The sequence below is a fragment of the Panthera uncia genome, assembly GCF_023721935.1.
Source record: "Panthera uncia isolate 11264 chromosome C1 unlocalized genomic scaffold, Puncia_PCG_1.0 HiC_scaffold_3, whole genome shotgun sequence".
NCBI lineage: Eukaryota > Metazoa > Chordata > Mammalia > Carnivora > Felidae > Panthera > Panthera uncia.
Genome location: NW_026057584.1, coordinates 19,158,189 through 19,184,413, shown reverse-complemented (window position 1 = coordinate 19,184,413; position 26,225 = coordinate 19,158,189). Strand labels below are relative to the sequence as shown.

Below are 26,225 nucleotides of genomic sequence, written 5' to 3'. Positions count from 1 at the left end.
TTTTCTTTTTTTAGATTCCTTTTTTTTTTTTTTTTTTTTTAAGTACTCTCCACATCAAAAGGGGGGCTCAAACTCACGACCCGGAGATCAAGGTTTGCATGCTCTTCTGACTGAGCCAGCCAGGGCTCCCTAAGGTCATTCTAGTGACCCCTGTCATCCCCCTGCCGTGTCAAATGCTCCCTCTGCAGGACAATACTTCAGACATGGCCTGAGCCCCAGACCACAGTTCCTACCACTGCTTTCAAGGTCTGGTGGTTTAGTGAGGTGTGTTAGTGGCCCTTTAAGAGGCGATAGCTGGCTTCCGGTTGCCATGGAGACAGCTGAACACAGATCGGGTAGCAGAAAGCAGGATGTCCTCCAAACATCAATCCACAGGTGGGAAGAGGGCTGGCAGGACTAGAAACTGAAGGGGCATCTTCTCCCTCACAATCCTCCTTGGGGTGGCCTTGGAGGATTCTGCTTTGAGGACCCCTGTCCCATGCCTGTCCTTCTCCCCAAGAATGCCATCTCAGCCTTTCCTCTGTCCCTAGGCCCCAGAGCCAAGGACCACCAGCCCTCAACCCAGGAGAGTCTGCCAACCCTAGAGGCCAATGCCGAAGCCATCCACTTCCTCAACAACCTCCGTGAGCCTGGACAGTGCAGGGGGCGGGGGTGGGGGGGCGGCAGGAAGAGAGAAGACACAGCCCTGGCCCCCGGCTCTCTCAGCCTTGATTGGCCTGAGACTCAGAAAGCAACGGGGGGGGGGGGGACCTATTTGTCAATAACCATCAAGGAAGGACTCCAAGGACATGGGGACTGGGGGTGGGGAGGGGTCTTTATCTGCTGGCTGTCGCAGAGGCCAAGGGAGCGAGGCAGGAGCTGCCTGAGACACGTGGGATGCGGAGAGGGTGGCTGGAGGGTCAGAGAGTCGGGGCCGGGGTGGGGGGGGGGGGCTGGGGCTTTATCTGCCCCCATGGGACCCTCACCCCCAGAGCAGGAGGAGCTGCAGATGCTGCTGTTCTCCGAGACCCTGGCCATGGTCTCAGACACGGGGGAGCCTCAGGGAGAGCTGACCATCGAAGTGCAGAGAGGGAACTACAAGGACGAATTTGGTGTTATGTCGCACTGCCTCCTCGTGCATGCCTTTAGCCAGGGCTTCGTGGACAAAATGCTCTGCGGAATCTCCCTCCTGGGTAGAGCTCTTGCTGCCTGACTGGCTTCACCTCCATCCTTCCTCCCACCCCTCCCCCCATGCCTAGGACCTTTGCTCAGGACCAACCCTCCACTTCACCTTGGGAGCAGAATGAGGCAAAGAGGGGTATGGGAGGTGGGGGTGACGGGGAGGTTCATCACAGCCACAGACTTAAGACAAGAGCACCACCTAGTTTTTCCCCACGGTCACACTGCACCTGAGTCCTCCAGCCTGGGCCACCACCCTGCCTCCCTGCAATCTCCAGTCCTGTCCCCGGTGATGGCGACGTTCTCCTCTTACCCCAGGCTATCTTTCGTGGGACCTGCATATCATGGAACAACATACCCAGGAGTTTATCAAGGTACCTCCTGGGGCCCCCAGCTTTGGTTCCAAACCAGGTGTCAGAATAGGTGTCTCTCCCTGGGAGAGAGGGAGGGAAGAAGTGTGGGGGGGGCTCAGTGGAATGTTACCCCAACTGTCCCCGAGTTACCCTGCAATCCCCACCACACACAACCTGGAAGCCAATCTATCGGGGGCAGCAGGTGGCTTCTCATGAACTTCTCCTAATACAAAACCTTGGAAGCCCAGCATCTTCCGGGGGGCCACGCGGGCTGGCCTTTCCCAGAGCCTGGCCTTTCCCAAGGGCCTGTCACTTCCTCGCCTCCAAATTCTCCTGCTCTGTGCCTCCCACACCCTGCCCCGGCCACCTCACTGACTTCTGGAACATGAACCATTTTACACGTTGGAAACCACTCATGCCTAACAACCTTCCCACAGAAACCATTCCCATCTTTTAAAACCCATATTCTAAAGTGCATATGCTTTTGAACTTCGTATTACACCATAACATGCCTTCTGTTCTTTTTTGTTAAAGTTTTTAAAAATGTTTATTTATTTATCCTTGAGAGAGAGAAAACACAAATGGGGGAGGGTCAGAGAGAGGGGGAGACACAGAATCTGAAGCAGGCTCCAGGCTCTGAGCTGTCAGCACAGAGCCCGACTCGGGGCTCAGACTCACCAACCACAAGATCGTGATCTGAGCCAAAGTCAGATGCTTAACTGACTGAGCCACCCAGGCACTCCTGCCTTCTGCTCTTGAACTTTACTACATATGGAAGATTTTCTATCCAAATTTCCCTCAGTTTTCTTGTTTATAAAGGAGAACGGGCCAGGTGGCTTCTGGGGGGCGTCCTGTTCGTGTACAGTCAGGTGAGCTCCTGATTCCCCTCTCTGTGCTCTGGCCCTTAGTTGCACATCCTCCCCACGGAGAGGAAGATGAGTCTGGTGAGGCAGGATGACCAGCTGGTCATGACCAGAAGTGTCAAGGAGGGTGAGGTAAGGGTGAGAGACAGGTGGGAGCCGTACCCCACGTCCTCTTGGAAGCCGAGAGAAGGGGCCAGATTGTGTCAGACCAGAAGCCTGGCATGGGGACTCAACAAGGACCATATGCCCAATAACTGGCTTTCCCGTCCTCCTCACCCCTTCCCAGATCAGGATCCCTGACCCGGATTTTTCCTGAACAGGAAGTGAAGACCGAAGTGACTTTTTTCCCCTGGAGCTCAACTGTGGGCTTCGTCTCTGAGGCTGCCAACTTGCTGTTGCTGAGGGTGATGGCTTGGCGTCAGCTGGTGCCCAGCAATGCCCGTTTCCTGGCCTTGGACACAGAGGGCAAACTCTGCTATTCCACTTATGTAAGGGGTCTCCCTGCGGGGGGGAGGGGGGGGGGGGGGCCTTGGCCTGGGGGAAACCAGAAGGGGCACAGAGATCGCTGAGATGGGAGAAAAGCCAGCTTGGGGGTGAAAGAAGGAGTGGGCTGGGGCCACGGGGGTGGGACTTCCGGGGCAGAGCCCCAACAAGACAGCCTTCGTTAGAAGATCACGTTTGACACAGTGGAGTGAATGAGAGGCACCGAAGCTGTGCGCAGTTGAGAGAAGCAATGCTTTTTGCCCCACGGTCCGTCCAGGAAAAGTAAATATAGTGGAGGGCTGCTTTTAGAGACGCATTTTTTAAATATCAGGAAATACACCATTTCCAACTGCACTTAAATGCTCTTTTATTGTGTCTCAGACGGGAAGGGCGTTTTTTCTCTTTTATTGTGGCTGAAACTAATCAACACACCTAGGACTTCCTGCAATGGGAGATTTTAAAGCTGTGCCTCTCAACACACATTTTGGGGGCCGCCTGGGTGACTCCGTCGGTTAAGTGTCCGGCTCTTGATTTCAGCTCAGGTCATGATCTCATGGTTCGTGGGATGGAGACCTCGAGTGGGGCTCTGCCCTGACAGTGCAGAGCCTGCTTGAGATTCTCTCTCTCTCTCTCTCTCTCTCTCAATCAAAATAAGTAAATAAACAGTTTTTAAAAATAAAAACATAAACACACATTTTGGAGGCTGATTTGACCAGCTTGGTAAAGGACATTCTAGTCTTTTCTATCACAAACAACAAACAGCAGTGTGTCTGGCACAAACAGGCACACCTCACGTCCCCCCATCTTCTTTGAAACACACGTTTTATGCTAGCACTTTCTCTCCATGGCCGCAGCCAGTACAGGGGTTTAAGTTTTAGCTACAACAGGGCAGTCTGCCTGCAGCATGGGCCCAAGGCGGCCACAGACCTCAATCTAGCCCCCTCCTCAGAGCATCACCGGCCCCTCCCTCAAATTGCCCAGCGTCCCTTACTCCCCGCCCCACATGCTCCCACCTAATCGGTTGAGCCTCATCCCTGTAACTGACTCTGCCAACTAGAAGCCCTTGGTCATCCAGATGGTACAGGTAGGGTTGGGGCACAAGCAGCATGGAACTGGATCCCTAAGAGGGGGTCCCCACTTAACTTAGGGGTGCATCTCAAATCCTGTGGTGCCTGAGGGTCTGGACAGTCAAGGGTTGCTAATCACTGACAAGAAATGAAGTGGCAAAGTGAAGAGGGCCAGGGTGAGATGTGGGGAGACCCTGTTGGGTATCCACCTCACTTCCCTCCATCTTGGCTGCTGCCAGCAAGCCCTGGGCATCCAGACGATCCAGGTGGGCCACCAGGAGGTGGATGTGTTCATCGTGGAGCAGACTGTCCACTCCGATGAAGGCATCCCTGGTTCCTGCCAGTTCTACCTGCTCTCTGATGGGTGAGCTACTGACAGTGGGGCCAAGGGGGCAGTGCTGAGCACAAGCATGGGTGCTCCATCTTGGGGGCCGGCTTTATCCCCACCATTCACTCTCCCTTCACATATTTACTCATTCTCCTGATGCCTGCCGTGCCTCCCGAACCCTCACCAAAGAGCTCTGAGCAGCTGAGGAGGTCACTGCTGACCCCACAAGGCCTAAGGCATAGTAGCTAAAGCAGCTGCCACGGGTGGTGGGTGTGATACTGAAGAACACCAAGGTTTGAACAACTTGATACCCGATAGGATAGAATCAAAGTGCTGGGGAAAGCATCCTGGCGCCCTCACTGCCAAGCTGGCACCAGCACGGCCCAGGCACCAAATCAGAAGAAAATTGGTGGGGAGGGAGGAAAGAATTTGTTTCTTGAAATTTCCAAAGAGGTATTGATATCATCATTTGTTACACTGGAAAAAAAGTAATCAGAACATTGCTGGCTTTCCTTATTTGATAACTTAGGGTGTTGTTTTTATTTTGAGCATCACATAGCCCAGAGGCTCATCATTTTTAGTGCTAAAGGTCTCATGCCAGACCTAGCAGACCAGCACGCGGCAAAAAGGGCATGAACAGGAAAAGCAGGGCCATCATCTGGGGATCTAGAAATGAACACAACCCTGGAACTCAAGCAGGGTGTTGGGGAGCAGTGAAGGGAGACCCCCAGGACGGCTCTCAAGGGAGTGCGCTGGTCTGGGAAGCCCCCCACTCATGTCTGTGTTGTACCCCAGGCACCTGGCCAAGAGGATCCAGGTGGGTTCCCCCGGGTGCTGCATGATCACCAAGATGCCTATTTTGAGGGACAAGGGTGAGTGAAGCCTCTGGCCGGTGGAAGAGTGAAGGAGAGGTGGGAACACCTGGGGCCTTCCAGGGTGCAGGGGCTGGACTGAGTGTGGGATCAGAACCTGAAATCAGATGGAGAAGTTTTGCCCTCTAGCCCCTGACCCCAAGGCAATTAGGGGAGGATCATTTTGCAGGGAACCCCTTCTGGCAACTCTGGCCAGGTGAGCAGAACCCTGGGCTTTTCCCCGAGCCTGCCATTTGGGTGTCCTTGGGCATCCCTCTGTATGTGGGGAAGGTTCCGGGGCTGGGGGTGTGCAGCCTTCCTCCCTCCCCACCCAGATGAGATCGAGCCTGCCCCGGTGTTTGAGAAGAAGCCCCTGGTGTGGGAGGAGGATATGGAGCTCTACTCGAGATTCCTGGGCCGGAAGGTGAGAGAGGCTGCGGTCAGCCTGGGGTCCCTGTTCCTCTCTCCCCTCACCCAGCATAAACCCCGCCATTACTGATGTCCCTCGGTGCCGGCTGGAAACGCACACCCCGAGGGAGCGAAGGGAGGGGTGCGCTCCTGGGGCGCGGGGTCCGCGGGTCGCGCTCACGCTCGGCCCCCCGCCAGGAGGAGCTGCGTGTCAGCCACCACAGCTACCTGCGGCAGCACCCCGAGGCCCAGGCGCTCATCTCGGACTTCCTGCTCTTCCTGCTTCTGCGCCGGCCGGCCGACGTGGTCACCTTCGCCGCCGAGTACTTCGGGCCGTTCGCGAAGCGCAACCCGCCGACCCCGGCCTTGCGCTCCTCCAACCGGCCCAGCCCCTTCCGCTCGCTGGACCCGGAGCGCCCCACCGACTAGGGCTGGCCCGGCGCCGCGTGCGGGGATGCGCAGGGAGCGGAGCATCCCTGTCCCCGGAGGGGATCCAGAGGGACTCACTCCGGAAGCGCGCCTTTTGAACTGCGGTTTTGGGGGGAAATAAACGGGGCGCCTCCGCGGTTCCGCTGTGAGCGCCGGAACCTTCCCTGGCCAGACTATTGTGTTTTGGCTAAAAACAGGAACTGTTCACAAAGTTTGTCCGCGAATTTCAGTCTTTTTCCGAGAGGCTATGATCAATATCCCTGTTTTACAGAGAAGCAAATAAAGGCGCAGAAAGGTTAAGTAACTCCTAGAGGTAGTACGTAGGAAGCAGGATTCAAACCTGGACGTCGGGAGCCAAAACCCACACCCTTAGTCACTAGCTTAGTGGCGATAAAGGGGCGGGGCTTCCTGGCCCTCAGAATCTTTCTGGAAGTCACTAAGCATAAACCAAACTGCCCTCCTCCCCACCCCCCCCCCAACCAAGAAAAATGCAGCCGGGGGGAGGGGGGGGGGCGGTTAACCTGGATCACCACTGGCCTCGCTCATCACCTCTGAAGCCTCCCAAAACCCACTGGCCGTCGGCTCTCGCACTCCGCCTCTTTTTCCGCTGACACACAGGAACCCCCAAACTGTGTGCAGGGTCCCCCGTCCCCGACTCTCTGAGAAAAAGGATAGGTCGGCGATCATGGACTCCTTTAGGCCCCTGGCGCAATGTCGGTCTGGCCAATGGCTCGTTCCTGCCCAGGGCTGGGCGCGGCTCCTTAGCAAATGTTAGGCAAGCTTCTCACGGGCAGCTGGCAATGGGGGTGCAGGCTCCATCTGTCCATCTATTCACTCGTGGGCCTGCCTCTTCCAGACGAGGGAGGCCGGAGAAGCTCTGTACTATGGTGAGGATGGCCGTGACCCAGGACTCAGGGAAGCGAGGCTTCGTGGAGAACAATCACGAGTTGAGCCTCGAAGAATTTCTAAAAATATCTTTTATTGCCCCCATCCCTTATTTCAAAAGAAATACATGTTCACTAGAGAAAACTGGGAAAAGCATGACAAACCAATAGAAGAAAATGAATTCACCCCAGTTTCTCAACCTAGAGGCAGTCACTCTTAACATTCTGGCAAATACCCTCTTTACTCATTTTTCTATGCATAAAAGTGGCCAGCGTTTGTTCACCATTTACTCTGACAAGCAGCTTTTTGTTTGGTTACTGATTTAACACGATTTTTTTTTTTTATTGCAGTATAGTTGCAATACAGGGTTAATTAGCATCACATCAAGCACTTTTTTTTTTTTTTTAAAGTGATCTCTATACCCAACGTGGGGCTCGAACTCACAACCCCAAGATCGAAATCTCATGCTCTTCTGACTGAGCCAGCCAGGAGCCCCCATGTCAAGCACTTATATAGAATGTTTGATCTGGTCTTTACAACTTCATGGGACTTTTTTTTTTTTTTAACAAAAATGAAATCATACAGCAATAAGTGCCCATTGACTGATAATTACATTCTTAATTATATTTTTTACAAGTTTAAAACATTACAGATAAAGCTGGAAACTTCTGACCCCAACCTCCTTGTGTTTTGTAACTTTTTTCCTGCATTATAAGTGGCTTTATATTTTGAAAAGAGTTCCATGTGTAAATATTTTTTAGAAGTTTAAAACATTACAGGTAAAGCTGGAAACTTCTGACCCTAACCTCCTTGTGTTTTGTAACTTTTTTCCTGCATTATAAGTGGCTTTATATTTTGAAAAGAGTTCCATGGCATTACACAGTCATCTATTTTTTTAATGTTTAAAATTTTTGAAGGGGAGAGAGACAGGGTGTGAGCAGGGGAAGGGCAGAGAGAGGAAGACACAGAATCCAAAGCAGGTTCCAGGCTCTGAGCTGTCTGCAAAGAACCAGATGAGGGGCTCAAACTCATGAGCCCTGAGATCATGACCTGAACCGAAGTCGGTCACTTAAATGACTGAGCCACCCAGGTGCCCTAGCATGGTCATCTATTTTTGATGCCTCTACCATAATTTGACCAACCTCCCCCTGCCCCCGGGCCCCCCCACAGCCTGCTTTTGAGTTTTGTTTTCAGGGTTTGGGAGGGGCTACTACAAACAGTGTTGCACTGAACATCTCTGTAGTTAAATCTTTGCATGAATCAACAGTCCTGAAGGATACATGCGCTGTGCTTGTTGAATTGATCTTAAGGTTGGTTGGTTTGATTATTTGTTTTAACATTCCCAAATTCTACATGTGTAGGGTTTTTATTAAGGATCAGATAAAGCATTCCAGGCAGAGAAAAAGACATGAGTGAAGAGTTAAAGTAGAAAAGTGTAATGCGTGTTTATGGTCTAGAGCAGCATTGTGTGACAGAACTTTCCGCACTGATGGAAATGTTCTGTATCTGCAATGTCTGTTGTGGTAGCCACTAGGCATATGTGGCCATGGAGTACTAGAAATGTGACTAATATGACTGAGGAACTGGAGTTTTACCTTAAGTTTGTTACTATTATTTTTTTTTTTAATTTTTTTTTTAACGTTTATTTATTTTTGAGACAGAGAGAGACAGAGCATGAACAGGGGAGGGGCAGAGAGAGAGGGAGACACAGAACTGGAAGCAGGCTCCAGGCTCTGAGCCATCAGCCCAGAGCCCGACGCGGGGCTCGAACTCACGGAACGTGAGATCGTGACCTGAGCTGAAGTCGGACGCTCAACCGACTGAGCCACCCAGGCGCCCCTGTTACTATTATTTTTTATTTTCGGTAGGCTCCATGCCCCAACATGGGGCTTGAACTCACGCCCCTGAGATTAAGAGTTGCACGCTCTACTGACTGAGCCGGCCAGGCGCCCCTACTTTAATTTTAATTTCAATTTAGCCACGTGTGGCTCATGGCTACCATATTGGACAGCAACAGCTCTGGAGGGTAACATCTCTTCATTCAACCAGGTACTAAGCTCAACAAATATTGGGTCCCTTCCACGTGCCAGGATTGTTCTGGGCAGTGGGAAATCAGCAACGACAAGACAAAGTCACTGCCCTCATGATGCTTACAGGTTGCATGGGGAGATAGGTAACAAACACAAGAAAGTAATTTCATATGTGCAATTCCGGACATTTATGAAAAAAAAGTAGGGGCACCTGGGTCGCTCAGTCAGTTGAGCGTCCAACTCTTGATTTCTGCTCTGGTCATAATCTCACAGTTCGTGAGATTGAGCCCCACGTCCAGCTCCACGCTGACAGTGCAGAGCCCGCTTGGGATTCTCTCTCTCCCTCTCTGCTCCTCCCTGCCCCATCAAAATAAGTGAATCAATGTTTTAAAAAGAGCATATTTTTAAAAATAATAATCAAGCCAAGTCGTGGGTAGAAAGTGACTTAAGGTTGGAGGAATGAGGGCTGAGACTTCAGGGAGGGCCTTCCTGACGTCTCACTTGAGCTGGAACCTGAAGGAATGACAAGGGATCAGACCCGTGAAGAGTTGTGGGAAAAGCATCGTGGGCAGACAGAACAGCAAATGCAAGGGCCCTTGAGCACAGCATGCTGCAGTCAGAAGGCCAGGACGGCTGGAACACAATATGGCAGGAGAGGCTGGGGTTCCAGAGTGCTCAGTCATGGTGACATAGGCACGGCTGGGTCGACAAGGCCCCCCCCACACCCCAGGCCCTGGCAAGTTCACTTCATCTGTGGAGAACTGAAACTAAGGTCGCTCAGTGCACCCAGAACATTCCCACAGAGATCTTCAGAGTCCCCTCCGGTCCTTGATGCTCTGCCGCAGCAGGGGAGGGGGAGGGTCAGCGACATCTGACCCACAGAGATCCTTCCTCTGCTGAGCTCCCTTGTATCAAGCAACTTACAAAGAAGCCCACCTCTCCCCTGCCTGCTCTGTGACATCCATTTCAAAACGGGTCTGCTTTTAGATCTTATCATTTGTCCCCTGAACTTCTATGACCCCTTTCTCTTGCTCCATAATACCAGGACATATGTGTCTCTGAACAAAGAAGAAACAAACATTGAGCACTTCTGAAGCAACAAGCCCTTGACTAGGATCTGGGGACGCTATGGGAGGATTAGGGCCAGGCCCTACCCGCATGACACGCAGCCTAGAAGAGAAATCAGTCAGGATCCCATAGATGAACATGTGAGTGCGGACCATAGAAGGTGCTAAGAAGGAAATGTATACGTGCAGCAGGGGAACGTTTCATGTGCACCTGACCTGGTAAAGGGAGCCCAGGGAGGCAGAGGGAAATGAATAGTGATAATAGTAAGAACAAGTACTATATAGCGCTTTGTATTCTAATCCCTCTCCACACGGTAATTCATGTGATTCTCACAACACCCCTGTGAGGTAGGTTCTATTATTGTACCCATTTTACAGAAGAGGGAAAGGTTAAAGCCAAGATCATGCAGCTGGCCAGTGGAAGAGCCACGATTTGGACCCAGGGGGTTGGCTCGAGTCCATGTATAAATTCACTCTGATAAACAGATCAGATGTGGCTCTGGAAACAGATCCCAGAACAGAGAAGAGGCACCTTCTCGCTTTAGAAACTCCCCGAATAGGCTTGAACCATACACTGTCTCTCTCCTTTCCCAGGCATCCAGAAGCTGCGCATTCCCTCCCGCACTATCCCTGACAGCAGCCTCACTGCTGAGTTGCCTGAGTATGTGGGAAAGGCATTGTGCTGAGGGAGCACACAGCCTGGTCCTGGAGAAATCAAAGAAGGCTTCCTGAAAGAGGTCACACCAGAGTTGAGTCCTGGAAGACAAAAGGCTGTTTGCCAGGCAAAGGGTGTGGAGGATGTTTGAGGACAGGCAGCGTCCTGGAGGTGAGAGGGAGGGAGCACTGAATGTTTGAGCCTCTGCAGGGGGTTCAGGATGAGACGGTGAAGGGTCTGGGAACCCAGCAAAAACACTGCTGTCCAGGAAACTGAGAGACCCTCGAAGTGGGTTAAGCAAATGCCTGCATGCCTGCCTGTTTCTGTGTTTTCTTTCCTCCTACCAGAAGCCGTAGGGAGCGGATAAACTAAGACCATGCTACAGATAGATGGAGCCCTATAAGAAAAGTCTTGGGGCGCCTGGGTGGTTCAGTCGGTTAAGCTCAGGTCTTAAACTAAGGTCTTTTGGCTCAGGTCACGATCTCCTGGTTCGTGGGTTCAGGCCCCACGTCGGGCTCTGTGCTGACAGCTTGGAGCCTGGAGCCTGCTTGGGATTCTGTGTCTCCCTCTCTCTGCCCCTTCCCCCACCCCTCAAAAATAAACAAACATTTAAAAAATTTAAAAAAAAAAAAAAAAAAAAAGGAAAGTCTTACATTTTAACATTTGATGATAGAATATAACCCCAGGGCTGGAAATGTCTTTGGAAGGTGTAGCTATGGCCTTCCGAATCTCTGTCATGTGCCTCCTTTCCTTTGGTTAAATCTGCTGTTCCCCCAACACCGGCATTCATGATAAAACCTGTTCTTGTTCCGTTTGATGGTTTTCTCATTTTGTTTTATGATATAGTGCATGGAATTGTCCTCTGTTATTCAATCATCACAAATGTCCCATGGTTGAATCCCACTGCATCCAAAGGCTTTGGTGGGCAAGACTGAGAATCAAACCATCACAGGCAGCAATATTTGTAGCAATATTTGTAGCAAATGCTCCAAAAGAAGCATTTGGAGTTCCAAAGAACTGAGAGTAACCAATGCCATGTTGGAACCCAATTTACAAAAGCAACTAACTAGAGTCCTCAGTGCATTTCTTGGGCTTCACAAAAACTCTAAAGGGTAAGTACTTTTATTATCCCCCCTCTCCAGGCGAGGAAACTGAGGGCCTAAGAAACTTGCCTAAGTCACAGAGCTAGTAAGTAATGCAAACGCAGGCCATTTGATTCCAGAGGCTCTGGTGGTTTTTTTGTTTTTTTTTTTTTAATCCATTTTATTGAAGTATAATATTCATTCACTAAGCCCCATCCTTTTCCTCTATTTTAAAAACTTAGATCATTGCATATTCACATGTAGCTGTAAGAAATAATTCAGAGAGATCTTATGGATACTCTACCCACTTTCCCCCAGTGGTAACAGCTTGCAAAAATTCTTACACAATGTTACAACCAGGAATTTCTTCCCACTTTTTTTTTGGGGGGGGGGGTACCAAAATAGACATAAAATTTACCCTTTTAACCATTTATAGGTGTACAATTCAGTGACTTTAAGTATATTCACACTGTTGTGTAACCATCACCACCATCCATTTCCGGAACATTTAATCACCATGGACAAAACTCTGTACCCAATGAACGATAATAACTTCCCTTTTCCCCTTCCCCTAGCTCCTGGAAATTATCATTCTACTTTTTGTTTCTATAAATGTGTCTATTCTGAGTAACTCATATAAGTGGAATCCTACAATATTTGTCCTTTTGGGTCTGACTTACTTCACTTAGCATGATGTTTTCAAGCCTCATCCATATTATAGCTTGTACCAGAATTTCATTCCTTTTTAAGGCTGAATAATATTCCATTGTGTGGATATGTCACATTTTGTTTATTCATCTGTTGATGGGCATTTGGGTTATTGCTGCCTTTTGACTATTGTGGAAAATGTTGCTATGAACGTTTGCCAAATATCTGTTTAAACCTGGGTTTTCAATACAACCAGGATATTGACATTGACACAATCCACTGATCTTTGTCAGATTTCCTGTTTTGTTTTTACTCATTTTTACTCATTTGCGCGCGCGTGTGTGTGTGTGTGTGTGTGGTTAAGTTCTATACAATTTTATACGTGTGTGGGTTTGTATAACCACCACCAAGGTCACGATACTTGAACAGTCCCACCATGGAAAGTATCCTTCAAATTACCCTTCCATAATCACATCCACTTCCCTCTCTACCCTCCACCACACCCACTGGCGGCCCCTAATCTGACATTCACTTCCAAAACTCTTATTGCAAAACTGGTTTATAAATGGAACAATACAGTATGTAACCTTTTGAGATAGACCTCTTTCACTGATTTGATTTCCTGGAAATCCATCCAAGTAATTGTATCAATAGTTTGTTTCTTTTATTGTTAAATTGTAATCCACAGTTTGTCCTGAAGTTAGTTTAACTATTCTCCTGTTGAAGGACATCTGGGCTAATTCTAGTTTCTGACTGTTACAAATAAAGCTACAATTCATATGCCAGTTTTTGTATGAACATAAGTTTTAGTTTTTCTGGGAAAAATGCCCAAGGGTATATTCTATCCTATAGATATACCATAGTTTGGTCAACCATTCACCTGTTGAAGAACAATGTGGGTTACTTCCAGTTTGGGCTATTATAAAATAAAGCTGCTATAAAAATTTGTGTGCAGATTTAAGTGTGAACATAAATCATTTCTCTGGGGAAAAACATCCAGGAGTGCAATTTCTAGATCATATGACAGTTATATCTTTAGTTTTTTTTTAAGTTTATTTATTTTTGAGAGAGAGAGAGAGAGAGAGAGAGGTAGAGGGGCAGAGAGAGAGAGAGGGAGAGAGAGAATCCTAAGCAAGCTCCATGCTGTCAGTGCAGAGCCTGTCATGGGACTCGAACTCACCAACCGTGAGATCGTGACCTGCGCCGAGATCAAGAGTCAGACGCTTAACCAACTGAGTCACCTAGGCACCCCACATCTTTAGTTTTTTAAGAGAGTCCCAAACTACTTCCAGAGTGGCTGTACCATTTTACATTCCAGCCAGAAATCTATGAGTGGTATAGTTTCTCCACATCCCTGGCAATATTTGGTGTTGTGATTTTTTATTTTAACCACTCTGATAGGAGCATAGTGATATCTCATTATGATTCTAATTTGCCTTTCCCTAATGGCTAATGATGCTGAACATCTTTCCATGGGTTTGTTTGCCATCTGTATATCCATCCTATTTGGTGAAATGTCTGTTCATGATTTTTGCCCATTTCTACTTGGATTGCTTGGCTTTTCACTGTTGAGATTTTTTTTAATGTTCGTTTGTTTGTTTGTTTTGAGAGAGAGAGAGAGAGAGAGAGAGAACGAGTGGGAGAGGAACAGAGACAGAGAGGGAGAGAGAGAATCCCAGGCTCCACACTCTCAGCCCAGAGCTCAACATGGAGCTTGATCTCACAAATTGTGAGATCATGACCTGAGCAGAAATCAAGAGTCAGACACTGAACCAACTGAGCCACCCAGGTGGCCCTCACTATTGAGTTTTAAGAGATTTTATTTCTAGATACTGGTCCTCTGTCAGATATGTGATTTGCAAATATTTTCTCTGAGTCTCTAGCTTGTCTTTTTATCCTCTTAAAAGGGTCCTTCCATGGAGCAAACATTGGTAATTTTGATGAGGTCTCCTTTATCAATTTTTCCCTTTATGGGTCATGCTTTTGGTGTTGAGTCTAACAAGTCTTTGTCTCATCTTAGAGCCTGAAGACTTTCTCCTACTTTCTTTCTAAAAATTTTATAGTTTAATATTTACTTTTAAGTCTGTGGTCCATTTTGAGTGAATTGGGCTTCATGAAATCTTACCCTTCTCATGCAGGGTTTAGTATTCAGCAACAGCTCCAAATCCAAGGGGATCGCTATGTGGATTTCTGGAGCCTTAGCTCAGTAGCTTCCCACTTGCTGATAACCTGTGTAGAAGCTCTGCTCTTAACCGTTACACGACACTACCCTTCCGTAAGGTGGTGGTTGTGCACAGTACTGATTGGTCATTAACCAGTTATATTCACTGAGTCCTAACTATAGGTAAAACCCTGCAAAAGATACAAAGAGGAAGATATGTGTTTTAGGGCTCTTCAAAGAAACAGAACCAATAGAAAATATAGATGGATAGATAGATGATAGACAGACAGATAGATAGATAGATAATAAGGAATTGGCTCACGTGAGTATAGAGGCTGAGGAGTCCCAAGATCTATAAGCTGGAGACCCAAGAGAGCCGATGATATATGTAATTCTGTTCTGAGTCTGAAGGACTGAGAAGGAGGAGAGCCAATGGTCTCAGTTCCTGTTCAAGCCAAGCCTGAAGGCAGGAGAAGACCAATATCCCAGTTCAAAGACAGAGAAAGCAAACTCTTCCTTACTCAGCCTTTTGTTCTGTTCAATTGGTTGGATGAGGCCCATGCTCATTAAGGAGAGAAATCTGCTTGACTCAGCCTATGGATTCCAAAGTTAATCTTCTCTGAAAATACCCCCAAGAACACACCCTGAAAGTTTGACCAAGTATCCAGGCACCCTGTGGCCCTGTCAGGTTGGCACATAAAATTAACCATTACAATATCCTACCCCAGCCCCAACCCCAGCCATCCCCACATGAGCCCAAAGTAGTGATTGGGAAACGTGAGATGGTGGTGATATCTTAAGCAATAGGATTGCACAGTGACAAACCTGACGTTGCTCTCTCCCCTATGACCTATCAGTCGCCCTTCTTACCGCACCCCCACTTCTCCAGCTCCTCCAAACTCCCCAATCCACGAGCAGCCAGGAAATTGGATGCCAATGCCCCCATCCGACTCCCAAGCTTTGGCTAACGTGTTTGACTCAACGTGGCGATATCCTGGTTCAGGTTTGGGCCTGAGAGCTTGCACCTGTTTTCTCCGGATCCTGAGGTCTCAGACTTTGGAGTTGGAAACCCCAAAGATTGGTCTTGAATCTTCTTGGCAGAAAAGGAAGACCACAAGATAGAGGGCAGGAGTGGGCATGGAAGAAGGGCCTAAGGGAGGTAAGTGGTGGTGTGGGCACAGGGACTGGCAAGGAGAAGCGATCAGGAGCTGGAAAAATCTTGCCCACCACTCACCCAGAGGTTACAGACTCATAACCCTCAAGCGGAAGCTACCGTGAAGGAATATTTTGTTTAGATTACACAATATTTTCCACTTTTTGAGCCCAGGATTCAAAAAGCCTATGTTGTGTAAAAGTCCAAATTGTCCAGCATCCTTGACAAATCAGAAGATATGGTGACACTGGCTGGACACACATCCCAGATGACAATTGGCTAGAAGTCTGTAGGCACTGCCCTCTTCAGACAGAGCATATGACCTTCGTTTTACTACAGTCTCCACCACTCCCTACTGATCCCTCCCAACACTGAGGCTCAGTGTTGTTTGTCATCCGACACCGTTTTTCTTACTCCCAGCGCATCTCATGGTTTATCTGACCTGCCTGGCCTCCTTGGGCACCTAATGTTTTGACCTCTTAGCTAGTCTGAGCCTTTCATTTTACAGAAGAAACGAGCTCAGAGAAAGGGATGGGTCTGGTGACCATCTCAAGTGAATCGGTGGCAGACTCAGGTCCAGAATTTCTGGTGCCCCTTTCTTCCAAGGCTCTCCTTGGCCTGAATCATCAACGCATGTCCCTGTGACAGAAGACCTCAAGGTCCTCTCCTCTGAGGCACTCAATGGGAAACAGAAGCCTGGATGGTCATTGGGACTTTCGTGGCTGGGGACTCCAGACTGAAGAAAAGGGCCTGACTGCTTGTGTCTGGGCTGGGGGGTGGTTGGAGAAGGCAGTCCCGTGATCTGGATGTGAATGCCCATGTAGCAGGAAATGTCCTGAAATTACAGCTAACTGGGGAGGCACAGAATTCAGGGTGCCTGGAAGGGGGCCAAAAGTGTTGTGGGCCTCGGGCCAGGAGGAGAACGAAAGTTCCTGCATTTTGGCCTAGACTCTTCCGCCACAGCTGGCCACTTCTGCCTTTGGAACGTGTTTCACAATGCCTCCTGTGTGTGAGGACAGCCTAGATCAGCTGAGGATGGAGAGGAGGGCGTGGGCTTACATAGTGACACGCACTGGCACTCAGAGAGGAGGCATGAGCTGAGTATAGGCTCAGCATCCCATTCGCGCGCGGAGAGCGCCTGCGCCTGCCGTCCTCATGACAGGTGAGTAGCCCCCTCTGGGGTCAGAGGCTCCAAAGGGGGTTGGGAGTAGGGAGAGTCAAGGAGGCAAAGGAAGCCCCTTTGCATCCATCCCCCATGGATGTCCCGGTCTCGACCCAATTCCGGACCCCAGCCTGGGGTTGGGCTCTTCGCATCCCCACGGGCACAGCATCCCTTTTGTCCGTCCTTTGTGTGTTTGGAGTTCCTGGAGCTTACCCGGCAGACAGAGGAGGCAGGAGTGAGGGCAAGGGACATCCATATTAGCATCAGTATGCCCTCCTCAGAGCCCAGGGTCCTCCTCTGCATCTTCTGGGGCAAGAGAGCTCTGGTTCGGGAACCAATGTGCTCACACGGAAGGAGAGTAATTCTGGAAGCTCTACTTCCCACGCATCTTCTGAAATGTTTGGTCGAGGGGTGGATGTGATGGACCCACGCTGGGAGTCACTGTTCACTGGGCCTCAATTACTCCACTTTGCCAGAAGGACGTAGGGAAGGAGGACACATGGCTTTAGCCCTGGGCCTCCAGAAAGAAGCCAATCACTCACCATGGCTCACTGGGGCCCTTTGCAGGTGACAGCAGCCCTCAAAGTCTAAGCAGGAGCAGCTATGGCTCCATCTCCAGCCCACCCAGCTCAGAGCCACAGAAAGAGCCTCTCAGAGCAACCTACCTGAGCGAGAAGATCCTCATCCCGGACACAGAACCGGTGGGAATGCTGGAAACTTCCTGGGGTCTTTCAGGATTGGCAGGATGCTATGGGATCCCACAGGCTGGGGCAAAGGGCTCTCCTGAAGACTGTGGGAAGCCCCTTCTAGCTCTGAGCATCAGTGATTGACAGCGGATACTGTACCCTTTCTGTTTCTGTCCTTAGCTCTTAGCCGGGGGCCGGGGGGGCAGGGGATCATTTTTTTGTGTGTAAAAATTACCAAGCGGCTTTCTGAATGAATCCCAGCTTTCTTATGGAGAGAAAGGGGCTACGATGAGTTCAGGTTGGAGCCTTGAGCGTTTGTTGCAGTACTTAAAGGAAAGGACCCGGAGGAGGGCGTGTGGGGAAGTGAAGGAGGCTCGAGGCTATCTTCTGGGATGCTGTCACCTCGCATTTCCAGAATCTTTAGCAGATTCTCAGGCTGCCAGGCCAAGCCCAGGCTGCCAGGCCAAGCCTCCTAGGGGTGGGGAGACCCTAGGCTCAGTGGACAACAGAGAGGAGGGACCATGGTTTGAGGAGGACTGGGGAACGAGCAACAAGACCCGGCAGGCTTGGCCCGAGGAAGGAACCCCTTTGGGCTCTGAGGATCTGCTGAGTCAGGGCGAGCATGAGGCAGGCTGTTGAGGCGCCTGTGGGTTGCCGAATCTGACTGATGCAGAAAGTAAATCCACCATGACTCAGTAAATCCTGCTGCTTCCTCCCACCCCCACGCCCTCCACTAACCCCTAGGGTGGCAGATCCAGCAATGGGGGAGTGGTGGGCAGGGCTGGCCAGCGCGGGCTGATGAACCCAGAGGGGTTCAGCTGGGGGCTGGCCAAGGTCAGGAGCTACCACCCAAGACCTCGTCACTTCACTCCCACCCGCAGGGCACATTCAGCCTGAGGAAGCTGTGGGCCTTCACGGGGCCTGGCTTCCTCATGAGCATCGCTTTCCTGGACCCGGGAAACATCGAGTCAGATCTTCAGGCTGGTGCCGTGGCTGGATTCAAAGTGATTGAGTCGGGGCACCACGGGGAGGAGGGGTGACCAAGCTAAGTGGGAGGAGACCCCCCCAGCTTGCCACATCTCCCCAGAGTGGCCTACATGACTGGTGTTTGGGGGAGCGGGTATTACGTTCAAATGGGCCAGAGAAGGGTCCCCAGGGCAGCCCTGCCAGAATGGGGGGTGTATGGTGGGGGGGGTGTTGGTCTTCTCACTTTACCTCCTCCACTCTGTCCCCAAGGAGCGTCCTTGGTTAGAGGGTACCAGCAGTCTGGACTTGTCAGACTACCCCCCCCCCCCCCCCCGCCCCGGACACACACACCAGGCTGAAGGCCTCTCCCTTCCTTCTCTCAGCTGCTCTGGGTGCTGCTGTGGGCCACGGTGTTGGGTTTGCTCTGCCAACGGCTTGCTGCCCGACTGGGTGTGGTGACAGGCAAGGACTTGGGCGAGGTCTGCCATCTCTACTACCATAAGGTGAGCCTGGTGGGCCTGGACAGGGAGCATCCACAGATCCAAAACCCCAAACAGCCATTTACAGATTCTGTGATCAAGTAAATAAGTCATCTCAAGTCGGGCATCACAAGCCCATTTGATAGATGAGAAGACTGAGGCTCGAACGAATAGTACCCAGACTAAGAGGGCTGTTAGACATCATCTGCTCATTTTACAGGAGAGGAAATTGAAACCTGGGGAAGTGACCTGCCCAGGTTGCAAAATAGGTAGGCATTGGCTTGGGATGGTCACCGGCTGGGGTAGACACTGGGGACTTGGTCGTTGTCGGTGTCCAAGCAGGAAAACAGAGACCTGGCCATGAGATCTTTCAAAGGTATTCAATGCAGAGGTGTGGTCACAAAGGTGATGGAAGGACGGAAGGAACAAGGGAAGGAGGTGTTCATCCAAGATCAGGAAGCTGCTGGGCAGCAGCCCAAGAGCCATCATTTGCTGCCTTCAGGAAGCTTGGCCGCTACTGTCAAAACAGCCACCAATGCTGCTGGAGCCCAGGAAGCCTGGTGCCCTTGATGATGCCTGTGCCAGAAACACCACTAGAAGTAGGGGGAAAGAGTGATCCTTCCCTGCCTTTTAATCTCCCTTAATTGTTTCCTACAAAACCTAACTGGAGGCCAGCTGGCAAGGCCGACAAACATAGTTTGTGCCAGGTATGGAAAGGTCCAGGACATCAACAAATAACAACAATATCTGGCCCAGCCTTGATGCAGTGCTCCCTCCTCCCCCCAGGCGCCCCGCACTCTCCTCTGGCTGACCATCGAGCTAGCCATCGTGGGCTCGGACATGCAGGAGGTCATCGGCACGGCTATCGCATTCAGTCTGCTGTCAGCTGGACGGTAGTGCCACCAGGGGCCCCAGCTCTTCAGTCCAGCGCTGGGGACTTGTGCTCCTTCTTCCCCAGGCCTCGTCCTTCCCCCCGTCCCCCTCACCCCCAGTCCCCTCTGACTTTAGAGCTGTTGCTCAATTTGCCCGATGGGGAACAGGGACCCAGAAACGTAAAGTGATGTCAGTCACCACGCAGACTTCAGGACTGCAGCCCCGAGCTCCCTGCCATGCTGGTCCCCCACCAGCGCCTAGTGCCATTTTCCCACCTCCAGCACACTCCCACCCCCCTCTGCCTTAGCTGCCTGGGGCCACTTGGGTCCCCGCTCCCAGGAGTCCAGATTCCACAGTGTCCTGCCCTGAGGCTGGGCTGACCCCGGCCACTCTGGTTTCAGAATCCCACTCTGGGGTGGCGTCCTCATCACCATCGTGGACACTTTCTTCTTCCTCTTCCTTGACAACTACGGTGGGTGTGCCCCTCAATCTCCCAAGGGACTGGGTTGGGGGAACAAGTGAATGAAGAAACCAAGCTCCGCTGTACTGAGAGAAGGGCTCCCAGCTCCCTCACTCTGGCTGTGTGGCCCTGAGCAAGTTACTGAGACTTCTGTTTCTTCACCTATAACGCGGGGACGATAACAGCTCAGACCTCACCGGCTGTGGTGAGAACTCACTGAGGCAATATACGTTAAGCACTTGGCACAGTGCCTGAAACTTGCTCAAGATAGTAGCCATTAATAATTGCTTCTGTTACAATTTTTGTCATTTTTCTCGCTCTTGTTGTTCCCCTTTGCTTTCCCCCTAGGGTTGCGCAAGCTGGAAGCCTTTTTTGGATTCCTTATTACAGTTATGGCCTTGACCTTCGGCTATGAGGTGGGAAGCCAAAGCCTCCATACCCTCCACCAAGGCTGTTCCTCCGGGCTCCTCGAGGAGCCCCCTATCGGCCAGGGTCAGGGTGGATGGTGGGAATGGCTGCACGTGGCGTGGCCTGGCCTAAGGAGGCTCCTCCCCACAGTACGTGGTGGCCGGTCCAGCCCAGGTAGCGCTCCTCCGGGACCTGCTCCTGCCCTCGTGCTCCGGCTGCGGCAGTCCTGAGCTGCTGCAGGCCGTGGGCATCGTTGGGGCCATCATCATGCCCCACAACATCTACCTGCACTCGGCCCTAGTCAAGGTGAGCAGAGGGAAGGGGAGGGATGTCTGCTCCCTTCAGCCACGCTCTGGTGGCCTCCAAACTTGGAGCCCCGCCCCTTTGGCTCCTGCCTTCCGGATTCAGGCGGGAAGGGAATCATTCTCTATGTATTCAGTATGTAGTAATAGAGCAGCTACTATGCGTGGGAAAAGGGGGTCAATGATGAAAAGGCAGACAAGCCATCTGCCTTTCTAGGGCTTGCATTTCTAGTCGGGGCGGGGGTGGTGGGGGACAGATCATGAGCAAGTAAACAGATAAAGGAAAGAATTACGGGGGCCCTGGGTGGCTTGGTCCGTTAAAAGTCTGACTCTTGATCTCCGCTGGGGTCGTGATGTCACGGTTTGTGAATTCCGGCCGCACCTCCGGCTCCGTCCTGACAGACCCGAGCCTGCTTGGGATTCTCTCTCCCTGTCCCTTGACCTCCCTACCCCCCCCCCCCCCCACTTGTGGGCTTGCTGTCTCTCTCTCTCTCTCTCTCTCAAAAAAAGAAAAAGAATTTAAAACTAAAAAATTTAAGAATTAAAAAAAGGAAAATTATGGATTGTGAAAGGTGCTTTGAAGGAAACAAAACAGAGAAGTATGGCAGAGAAAGACTAAAGAGGGGCTCCTTTAGAAAAGGTAGTCGGGAAAGGCCTTGCTAAGGAGGTAATCTTTGAGACTTGAAGGATGGGAAGGAGGATCAGAGGAGAAGATATTCCAAGCAGAGGGAATGGTAAGTGCAAAGGCCCTGAGGCAGAAATTAACTGGGCATGCAGGAAGGGTGTCAGCTGATCAAGGCCATGACCAAACTGCCAGGGAGAGGGCTTTGGAAAGAACTGGGGTTTGGAGGGAACATCGGTAGACGTGTGAGGGTGGAGAATGTCGGGGTAGCTCTGAGGAAATTTGGCTTTTCTTTCCCCTCTGACCTTTGCAGTCTAGAGAGATAGACCGGTCTCACCGGGCAGATATCCGAGAGGCCAACATGTACTTCCTGATTGAGGCCACCATCGCCCTGTCTGTCTCCTTCTTCATCAATCTCTTTGTTGTGGCAGTCTTTGGACAGGCCTTCTACCAGCAAACCAACCAGGCTGCGGTGAGAGACACCTCCCCACACAGCCAGGGCAGGCCCCCCCCCCACACAAGCCCTGCAGGCTTTGCTGGGGACTCCAGGCAATGCATCTAAGCCCCTGAGTGTCTGTCTGCACTTCCAGCACTGGTAGGGGAGGGAGTCTGCGATCTGGCCTTTGGCTGAGACCCCTTCCCCACTCTGCTGGAGAGTCACAGCTCTCCCCTGCCCGGGGGTAGGCTCTTAGAGAGTCAGACCCACCCCAGGGCCTGCAAGGCACAGACAATCAAAGGAGGAGCCTGGGAGGGTGGAGCTGAGTCTTAGAGGACCCCGCATCCCAGGTGCTCCCCAAAGGATGGACAGGATTTGTCCAGCAAACTGCAGGCAGGGCATTCTGGGAGTAGGCGCTTGCCTGAGCATGAGCAGGGAGTTGGGAATTCTTCTCTGAGTCCTCTCTCTTGACAATCTATTCATTCAGCAAATAGTTACTGAGGATTTATTATGTTATCAGGCAGTGCCTAGACACGGAGGTGGGGGCGGGGGGTGGGGGGGGGGTTAGGGCAGTCAATGATACAAAGCTCCTCCCTGGCTCTCTGGGGTTTGGGACCTGTGCCTGTCTCCTCTCTGAGTGGGTCTCTCTCACGTGGCTCTAACAGCTGCTAGCCAGCGGTGGGGTGCTTACTGAAGGCTGAGCACTGCAGGGGACGACTGACCAAGTTTCCTGGGATTTGGGCACGGCCACTGCCTTGCTATGTGGCCTTGAAGTCCAGGCCAGCCTCAGAGTTGTGGGAAGTGGGTCCCGTGTAAGGGAGAGGGGACCGTGGAGCAGCTGGACTCACTGCCAGCCAATTGTCTCTTTGTGGTAATGCCATTCCCCACAAATGCAACAGAACCCTGGAAACTGGGTTCCCGTGTGAATTCTTCTCAATTTTAGATGTCGGCAACAAATTCACATTAAAGAGAAAAAACATCTGTTAATCAAGCAAAATATATCTGGCCGGATTCGGCCCGCGGGTCACCAGTTTTCAACCCCTGGTCAAGACCTGGCAGTCTGATTTTCTGAAACTTCACATCTCCCTCCTACTGTCCCGGTGCCCACAGTTCGACGTCTGTGCCAACAGCAGCCTCCACGACTACGCCAAGATCTTCCCCCAAAACAACCTTACAGTGGAGGTGGACATTTACCAAGGAGTAAGCGACAGGCGGAGGCGGGCATGGAATGCAAGGATCCCGCAGGCTTCGTCGCCACGCCCACCAGGGGGCGGAGCCTGCTCCGGGGCGGTACCACGGCTCTAACCACACCCCTCCCTGCAGGGCGTGATCCTGGGCTGTCTCTTCGGCCCGGCTGCTCTCTACATCTGGGCGGTGGGCCTCCTAGCGGCCGGACAGAGCTCCACCATGACCGGCACCTACGCGGGACAGTTTGTGATGGAGGTGGTGGGGCCTGGGGAGCGGGCCGGGAGTCCCAGGGGTCCGAGGTCAACAGGCACACCACTTGGGCTCGGATACCAGCCTCACTGATCCTTAAAGCAGCCCAGAGGTCACTATTATAAGCCCCGCTTTACAGATGAGAAAACTGAAATGCGGAGAGGTGAAGCGACTGGCTCAAGGCAGCAGACCCAAAACTAGTAGACGCCTCCTCCCCAAAAGTTTAGTCTTAAGCATTAACCCGGGGGGGGGGACCCCCCTATTTCTCCTCATCCATTCTCTCCACCAACTAGGGTCAGAGCCTCCCCCATTTCAGAGATGGAAAAACAGAGCGTTCCCCCTGATGCCTGATGGGCTGAGGGACGACAGAGGATCCCTCCCTTGGAATCCCCAGTCCTGCACCCACCACCAAAATGCCCACTCCACACCCTAGGGCTTCCTGAAGCTGCGCTGGTCACGCTTTGCCCGCGTGCTCCTCACTCGCTCCTGCGCCATCCTGCCCACCGTGCTCGTGGCAGTCTTCAGGGACTTGAAAGACCTGTCAGGGCTCAACGACCTGCTTAACGTGCTGCAGAGCCTGCTGGTGAGCCCGTGGTCCCTAGCCAACCCCCCCCCCCCCTGCAGAGCTAAAGAGGAACCGCAGCAATCCTTCAGAGGGACCCTTCACACACACCCTCCCTCCCAGTCCCCCAGCGCCTTCCCACTATTCCAAACACACGTTTGCTTGTAAGGCTCACATAATCCCCATGGACATCCCAGGGCTAGGAACCACCATTGTCCCCGTTGTGCAGATTGGAAAACGAATGTACACAGTTAAGTGATCAGTGGCAGAGTTGAGATGCAAACTCAGGCAGCCTGGGACCAGAGCCCCCAAATGTTTCTCCTGCTTTGGAGCCTCACAACTCTGGAACGCTCAGAGGTGGAGAAACCTCTGAGTGATTATGGATTAGGAGACTTGTCCAAGGGCACACAGACAGAGGACGAATGGAGCCCTGCTCCACTCCTCCCTTCCTTACTGTATTCTGAGGGCCACGATCCTCAGCCCCATCCTCCTGCTTCTCCCCAGCTTCCCTTTGCTGTGCTGCCTATCCTTACATTCACCAGTATGCCAGCCCTCATGCAGGAGTTTGCCAACGGCCGGTGAGTACTCCCCACCCCAAACACCATGCTTGCAATTCTGCATTTGATCCTCACAACCACCTTGAAGTGGGAATTACCATTATCCATAAGCTCATACAGGTTAAGGAAGCTGTGCAGGCTCACACAGCTAGCAAGTGTAGGGCAATAGGGCTGGAATCTGGAATCTGGGGTCGGGGGCTGCTTCTAGACCCTGAGCTCCTCACTCTCACCTCAGACTCTGCTCTTGCCAGATCCTGCCAGTGTGGAGCCTGGAGGGCCCAGGAGACAGTAGTGGGCAAGGGGTCTGCTCCAGGCCCCACAGCCCAGAGAAAGTGGCTTTGTGTATCCCCTCACTCTCCCCACCCCAGCTCCAGGCTGGCTTTGGGCAGTGGAGACAAGGAGGAGGAGATGGGACCAGGCCTGAGCTTCCCTCCCTTCCCCCAGGCTGAGCAAGGCCATCACATCCTCCATCATGGCGCTGATCTGTGCCATCAACCTCTACTTCGTGATCATCTACCTGCCCAGCCTCCCCCACCCTGCCTACTTCGTCCTTGTAGCCCTGCTGGCTGCGGTTTACCTGGGCCTCACCACCTACCTGGTACTGTAGGGCCAGAGGGTGCCTTGGGGATGGGGGAGGCGAAGAAAGGGGGCAACAGATGGAAGGCATTGGGGGAAGGGGATGCACAGGGAGGGGAGGCTTCCCAGAGGTCTTGTTCTCTCCCAGACTCATGGTCTCCCTTCCTCCAGGTCTGGACCTGTTTCCTTGCCCAAGGAGTCACCGTTCTGGCCCACAGCTCCCATCAACACTTCTTGTATGGGCTTCCTGAAGAGGAGGAGAAGGAGAGGATCTCTGGGTGATCTCCCACACAGGGCCTGGCTTGGGCGTGGAATGAGTGGGGCAGACTGGCCTGCCCGGGTGTGTGTGTGTGTGTGTGGAGGCAACAAGATGGAGTGGGAGTTTTGGAGGCAGGCCAACCAGGCTTCCATAGAGACTTGCTGTTTCCCAGCTTGGACAAGTGATTAATCTCCAGTCTCAGTGTTCTCATCTGTAGAATGAGGACAACGCCAACCGTGTAATGGATGTAAAGCACTTTAACACAATGCCAGGCACGTGGGACTTAATAATAATAGTAACTCCAAAAATATTTATTGTGGGCCTATAGGAGTGACCTGACAAACGGACCCATTTGGGGGCGGAACACAGGCATCAAACTGGCAGTTACGATGGTCTGATTAGCTTGATGAATGCTCAATAAATGCTAGTCTACTTCTCATCCAAAGGCACAGGAAAGTAGAAACAGGGAAAGGACAAAATCCTTGGACCAGTAGAAGAGTCCTCCCCGGCCCCCCTCCCATTCGAATGTCAGTTCCTAGAGTAGCTTCAAACTAACCCACTTTCCAGGGAGTAAAACCAAGGCGCAGACTTCTCCTCTTCAGGCGCCAGGTCATGGAACCCAAGAGTCGTGCCTCCGAGGCCCAATTCATTTGCCATTTCCCCAGGGGACTGGGCGGCCGGGACTCCCACGCCACGCACTTAACGCTCCCTGGGTGCTGACTCCCAGCTCCCCCTAGGGGCAGGGACGGTCCCGAGCGCCCTCACTCCCTCCCCGCCAAAGAGCAGGAGGCAAGCGCTCCGACCTCGCGCCCCGGGGCT

The 26,225-nt window shown here is 51.8% G+C and overlaps 2 protein-coding genes across 7 annotated transcripts; both read left to right on the top strand.

Moving 5' to 3' along the window:
• Positions 1-289: 289 nt before the first annotated feature.
• CATIP (ciliogenesis associated TTC17 interacting protein) lies at positions 290-6,154 on the top strand. Of its 4 annotated transcripts, XM_049614902.1 has the most exons (10): positions 290-375; positions 531-623; positions 972-1,172; positions 1,477-1,532; positions 2,420-2,506; positions 2,695-2,862; positions 4,164-4,288; positions 5,048-5,124; positions 5,439-5,527; positions 5,710-6,154. In XM_049614902.1, the coding sequence occupies exons 1-10, from the start codon at positions 351-353 to the stop codon at positions 5,938-5,940; spliced, it is 1,152 nt and encodes a 383-aa protein (XP_049470859.1). In that variant the 5' UTR covers positions 290-350; the 3' UTR covers positions 5,941-6,154. The 4 variants fall into 4 exon arrangements, with proteins under 4 accessions (XP_049470859.1, XP_049470858.1, XP_049470860.1 ...); XM_049614901.1 differs by lacking the exon at positions 290-375 and having other exon boundaries at positions 382-623; XM_049614903.1 differs by lacking the exons at positions 290-375; positions 972-1,172 and having other exon boundaries at positions 382-623.
• Positions 6,155-16,545: 10,391 nt separating this feature from the next.
• Positions 16,546-26,124, top strand: SLC11A1 (solute carrier family 11 member 1). Of its 3 annotated transcripts, none has more exons than XM_049614894.1 (15): positions 16,549-16,783; positions 17,351-17,484; positions 18,351-18,473; positions 18,819-18,938; positions 19,701-19,807; positions 20,189-20,259; positions 20,596-20,663; positions 20,806-20,961; positions 21,893-22,051; positions 23,126-23,215; positions 23,339-23,458; positions 23,886-24,035; positions 24,519-24,592; positions 24,940-25,169; positions 25,319-26,124. In XM_049614894.1, exons 1-15 carry the CDS (start codon positions 16,777-16,779, stop codon positions 25,396-25,398), a joined length of 1,689 nt encoding a protein of 562 aa, XP_049470851.1. In that variant the 5' UTR covers positions 16,549-16,776; the 3' UTR covers positions 25,399-26,124. The 3 variants fall into 3 exon arrangements, with proteins under 3 accessions (XP_049470853.1, XP_049470851.1, XP_049470852.1); XM_049614895.1 differs by having other exon boundaries at positions 16,584-16,783; positions 25,016-25,169; positions 25,319-26,116; XM_049614896.1 differs by lacking the exon at positions 20,806-20,961 and having other exon boundaries at positions 16,546-16,783; positions 25,319-26,122.
• The last annotated feature ends 101 nt before the right edge of the window (positions 26,125-26,225 follow it).

Coding starts and splice junctions, on each gene's coding strand:
- SLC11A1 (XM_049614894.1), top strand. Junction 22,052..23,125: donor AGCAAACCAACCAGGCTGCG/GTGAGAGACACC, acceptor CGGTGCCCACAG/TTCGACGTCTGTGCCAACAG. Junction 23,459..23,885: donor CGGGACAGTTTGTGATGGAG/GTGGTGGGGCCT, acceptor TCCACACCCTAG/GGCTTCCTGAAGCTGCGCTG.
- CATIP (XM_049614901.1), top strand. CDS start 479: ATGCCTGTCCTTCTCCCCAAGAATGCCATCTCAGCCTTTCCTCTGTCC. Junction 624..971: donor CCACTTCCTCAACAACCTCC/GTGAGCCTGGAC, acceptor CCTCACCCCCAG/AGCAGGAGGAGCTGCAGATG. Junction 4,289..5,047: donor TTCTACCTGCTCTCTGATGG/GTGAGCTACTGA, acceptor GTTGTACCCCAG/GCACCTGGCCAAGAGGATCC.